This window comes from Peromyscus maniculatus, chromosome 23 (genome assembly GCF_049852395.1).
Source record: "Peromyscus maniculatus bairdii isolate BWxNUB_F1_BW_parent chromosome 23, HU_Pman_BW_mat_3.1, whole genome shotgun sequence".
Lineage (NCBI taxonomy): Eukaryota > Metazoa > Chordata > Mammalia > Rodentia > Cricetidae > Peromyscus > Peromyscus maniculatus.
Genome location: NC_134874.1, coordinates 5,934,009 through 5,939,042, shown reverse-complemented (window position 1 = coordinate 5,939,042; position 5,034 = coordinate 5,934,009). Strand labels below are relative to the sequence as shown.

The window sequence follows — 5,034 nt, the reverse complement described above, 5'->3', positions numbered from 1 at the left end:
TTATTTTGATATTGTTTTTTAAGTGTTTTGAGACAGGGTCTCTTTAACAGTCCTGGATGTCCTGGAACTTGCTTTTAGACCAGGTTTGACAAGAACTGAAGAGACCTGCCTACCTCTGCCTCTGCTTCTGCATCCCAGAATGCTGGGATGAAAGGCATGGCTGGAATCATCACCCACTCTTCAAGGTGCTTGCTTCCTAGAAAGGTCTTTCCCATTAACCTTCAGTTTCCAGGAATGAACAGAATGATGTTCACTGCAGATCTAGTTATGTTCAGTAGACAGAGAATACAATCACCAAAGCTGAGTTCATTCTATATGTGCTTTATTAGAGGGGGCAGTGTGTAGTGACCACAACCAGGCAGGCAGGGATGGTGTAGACAGTAACTGAGGTGACAAGTCTAACACTTAATGCCTTTGTTCTCCTTGTTGTATGGAGCCTGTGAGAAGCAGATGGCAGCCTCGCGGTCACAGTTGCAGATAAAGGCCTCACAGGGGTCGTTTTCGTCTGGAGAGAAACAAGAAAGGAAGTTGAGTGGAGCCCATGACCCTGCTCCCTATTTTCTATGGCCAAAGGACCCAGTGGCCCTCCCATTGATGCAGCTATGGTCTGAAAGACAACGCACATGGAAGTCCATTGGGTTGTCCAAATTGCTGGAACACACTGATAATATGAACATTAGTTGTTGTGGCTGAGGAGATGGCACAGTTGGTAAAGTGGTTGGCATACAATCATGAGGGCCTGACCTAGAATGCCCAGAGACCCTGTAAAAAAGCAAGGTGTGATGGGGCATCTGTAACTCTGTTGGGAAGTGCAGTGAGGAGCATGGATCCCCAAAAGTTGTTGCTCATTCAGGCTAGTTAAAGGTGAGTGTCATATTTAGTGTGTGTGTGTGTGTGTGTGTGTGTGTGTGTGTGTGTGTGTGTGTGTATTGTGTGTGTGTGTGTGTGAGAGAGAGAGAGAGAGAGAGAGAGAGAGAGAGAGAGAGAGAGAGAGAGAGAGAGACTCTAAAGACATGGGAGAGAGTGACTGAAGAAGACACGGGATGCCAACCCATTCCTATACATAAAAATAAACACATATATTTAATCCTAAAACCTATAAAAATACAATTATCAGTCAGATAGTGGTGGCACACACCTTTAATTCCAGCACTTGGTAGGCAGAGGAAGGTATATCTCTCTGAGTTTGATGTCAGCATGGTCTACAGAGCAAGCTCCAGGACAGGCTCAAAGCTACACAAAGAAACTCTGTCTCAAAAAAAACTACTAATATGAATTACCACTTATAAATTTATATAACTGAAGATAAACCTGTCTCCACCAAGTGCTGGATTGCAAGTGTGAACCAAAAGACTCAATGTATGGGTTCTGGAGGAGCAAGATGACTCTGTGCATGCTAGGCAAGATCTCTAACAGCTCATCTATATTCCCAGTCCTCTGAATCCTCACCTGTAAAATAAAAATGATATAAATGTTGCCCTGCATAGGTGTTTACTCCAGTATCTGACTTATAGCCAATGATGCAGCTTTCAGTTGTTTAGTCAATATGGAATCAGTATAAAACAGCAGCTAAGAGGAGAGGCTTTTGGCAGGCAAGATGGCTCAGGGAATACAAGCACTTGCTGCCAAGTATGGACCTGAGTTCCATCCCCAGGACTCACATGGTTGAAAGAACAGACTTCTGCAAGTTGTCCTCAGACCTGCACACCTGTTTTATGGCACAGAAATGCCTCCCCCGGTAATAAATAAAATCTTGAAATGTTTTTTTTAAAAAAGGCTTTGGAATGATGTAGATCAGTGTTCCAGAACCAAATGTCATCACTTCTAAGCTGGGTGGCCATCGCCACGTGACCCTGCCTTCCTCAGTTTCCTCATCAGTGACCTCATATATATTTTAGTGTGTACCTGATAAGGTTGTTGTGAGGTCACATGAGACCAAGGAAATCACCACAAAATGGTGATTACCCTTGTTACTTCCCTGCCTCCTCCAAACCTGTGAGGGACTAAGCAGAATCCAGAGGTCCCAGAGGCTAAACCTACCACTACAGGTGACCTCAATCCCAGAGCATGAGTATGAGTAGGAGGTGGTGTAGGGGTTCTCTATGAGGAATTTGCAGCTATCCATCTTCATGACCTGACCGTAGCAATTGTCGTGAGTCTGGCAGCACCTGGAGAGAGGAAGAAACAGCTGAGAAAGGACTATGGACCCACAGGACATCAGTTCTCACCTGCAGTCTTTCTCCAATATGTGAGGATGATTTAAACATGATATTCCAGAATAAATCATCCTGAGGCTTGAGATTTTGTGATTTCTATTAAGCATATATTTATTGAAAGCAACTTCTGTGGAGTGTAGTGGTGTCTACCATTAATCCCAGTACTTGAGGGGCAAAGGCAGATGAACACTAAGTTCAAGTCCAGCATGCTCTTCAGAAGGAATTCTAGGAAACCTAGGGTTACAAGAGAACCCCTGTCTGGAAACTAACAAACAAAAATAATAAATAAACTAAACAGAATATATTATGTCTGGGGAATCTGCATGTCTCCTATTTGTGGCTCACGATGCTCTGCTTGTGTGCTGTCCCCACCAGAACCCAGACCCTCCAGTCTCCCACCAGATGGATCACTCACCTGTCTAACGCATCCACCGGAGTGCCTGAGCCCCCGAAGCCACAGTAGCAGCCATAGTTGTTGTATTCCAACAAGGGATGACTCGCAGGGATGGTGCATTTGATCATGTGGTCTAACTGCAACAAAGACCGACGGCTGATGCTGTGTGCCGTAGCGCCTGCTGCAAGAATGCACAGCACACTCCATCAATCCCACTTGGCTTTACCAGGTGTCTGATGCCTACCTGCTAGCTTCCTCCTGACTCCTACCAGATGCTGCATCAGGAGAGCAGTGAAGAGATCTGAGTGTGTGTGTGTGTGTGTGTGTGTGTGTGTGTGTGTGTGTGTGTGCAAGTGTGTGCAAACGTGTGCAGGTGTGTGCTTGCCTGCAAACAGGTTCATAAGCATGCACTTGTTCACACTCATAAATAACATGCTACACGAGGAGACCCCAAAACAACTTAAGGGAGATGGTTTTCTCATTCTACTAGGTAGGTATTGTAGAGGAGACTAACGTCACCAGGCCTGTGCAAAAAGCTGTCTACCTATCTGAGATAAGGAGTTGTTGCCCTGTCACCAAGCTAGCCTCAGACTTCATAGGAACCCTCTGGCCTCAGCCTCCTGAGTGGTAGGATTATAAGTGAACACCACTGTATCTGGCTGGACTGACTGCCCAGGACTAAGTTGTATAGACATTGCCTTTTGCCTTGCTTGCCTGCTCATTTCTCACTGTCAGGACAGACAGACACCACATTCTGTGCTCTCCTAGGGTCTCTGTGTTGAAGAGCTGAGAACACTCTCATCTACAGCCAGGAACAAACTGACCTCTTAGTTCAATAACCCAACAACCCAACCATCTGTTAAGTTTGAAAGCTGCCCCACCCCTACGCAAGCCTAGGGGAAACCCTAGCCTTAGCCAGCAGTGGGATTCATCACAGTTCTAGCTGAGACCTTGAGCCAGAGAAGCAGCCAACACATGCTGAATGTTTTACACTGGAAGAATTAGGAGGAATCTGTTGTATGGCCATGTACAGCTCATAGACAAGGATAATGGTCAGATCATTATTGTAAGGTCAGCATTTGACTAAAAAAGAAACTGATCGTCTGCTGAGGAGTAGGTAAATAATCCAGAATTCAGAATACACCGGGATACTTGGTCACCATTAAAATGCAGGAAAAGACAGGTAGAGTGGAACACACACTCTGTGATACCAGCACTCTGGAGGCTGAGGCATGTGAATATCTAAGTTCAAGCCAGGATGGTCTTTAGAGTGAATTCCAGACCAGCTATCACTATTTGAAGAAACACTCTCATGTAAAGTGCCCAGAAAAAAAGAATTGCAGTCCTAATCTTCAGGTGTAACCATTGGGAACTGTGCATTGAAGACCAGGGAGATGGTGGTCACCCACAGGGGACAAGGGTCCTACCTGTGAGCAGAGTGATCAGCAGAAGGAGTTTCATCTTGAGTGTGTGGAGGACGCAAGTGACTTCTCTTTTTATAGGTCTGTGTGTAATCCTAAGCCTTGGGAGGCTGAGGTAAGTGTTGGCTGGAATGTTGAGTTGAAGGCAGCCTGAGCCAGAACTATATAATCCTGTAAAAAACTAATAATAATAATAAGGGCTGGAGAGATGACTCTGCAGTCAGGAGTCATGTTGAGCTTGTGTGGGACCCAGGCTCAGGTCCAGATGCCACAAGGCAACTCACAATTGCCTATGATCCTGGTTCTGGAGGATCAGACCCCTCCTCTGGCCTCTGTAGGCACTGCTCACACTCAGTTCACAGACACACATGCGGGCATAGGGCTCAAACACATAAAATAAAAGTCAATGTCTTTGAAAAGGAAAAAGAAAAATCACACTGTCAAGACACTTTAGGCCCAAGGTGCCAGGGCAATATGGCAGAGACAGAAGGGGCTTCATTGCTTGTGTAGGTGACTGTAGTGAACTTTCCAAGGGATCATCTGAGTTGACCTAGAGGGTAAAGGTGCCAGCTCTTGTGGATATGGGGTAAGCAGGGAACCCCAACCACAGGCTATTAGACCCCAACAGGAACCCCAAACAAGAACTTCAGGTGTGACCATTATGAAGCTGTGCATTGAAGACTTGGGAGATGGTGGGCACTCATAGGGGAGAAGGGTCCTACCTGTGAGCAGAGTGACCAGGAGAAGAAGTTTCATCCTGAGTGAGGGGAGAACTCAGTGACTTCTCTTTAGAGTCCTGTGGCTGTGCTCTGACAGTGTCCAGTCAGCACACGGGGCCTGTGACTACTGTGTGTGTATCATAGAGGTAGAATATGTGCACCCTCACACACAGTCCGGACCTGCAGAGCTACTGTAGATGGTGACAGAGCCAGAATCAGTGCTGTCACAGAGTCACAGAGAAAGGGCTAGCTCCACACCCCAACCAGCTCAAGCCAGTGAGTTT

The 5,034-nt window shown here is 46.1% G+C and overlaps 1 protein-coding gene across 2 annotated transcripts; it reads right to left on the bottom strand.

Moving 5' to 3' along the window:
- Nucleotides 1-337: 337 nt before the first annotated feature.
- LOC143270490 (phospholipase A2-like) lies at nt 338-4,787 on the bottom strand. 2 transcript variants are annotated; one of them, XM_076560618.1, is made up of 4 exons: nt 4,754-4,787; nt 2,632-2,791; nt 2,041-2,168; nt 338-505 (listed from the first exon to the last, which is right to left on the bottom strand). In XM_076560618.1, exons 1-4 carry the CDS (start codon nt 4,785-4,787, stop codon nt 399-401), a joined length of 429 nt encoding a protein of 142 aa, XP_076416733.1. In that variant the 3' UTR covers nt 338-398. The 2 variants fall into 2 exon arrangements, with proteins under 2 accessions (XP_076416733.1, XP_076416734.1); XM_076560619.1 differs by having other exon boundaries at nt 2,632-2,788.
- Between the last annotated feature and the right edge of the window lie 247 nt (nt 4,788-5,034).

Coding starts and splice junctions, on each gene's coding strand:
- LOC143270490 (XM_076560618.1), bottom strand. CDS start 4,787: ATGAAACTTCTTCTCCTGGTCACTCTGCTCACAG. Junction 2,792..4,753: donor CCTGGTCACTCTGCTCACAG/GTAGGACCCTTC, acceptor GCATTCTTGCAG/CAGGCGCTACGGCACACAGC. Junction 2,169..2,631: donor CCGGTGGATGCGTTAGACAG/GTGAGTGATCCA, acceptor TCCTCTCTCCAG/GTGCTGCCAGACTCACGACA.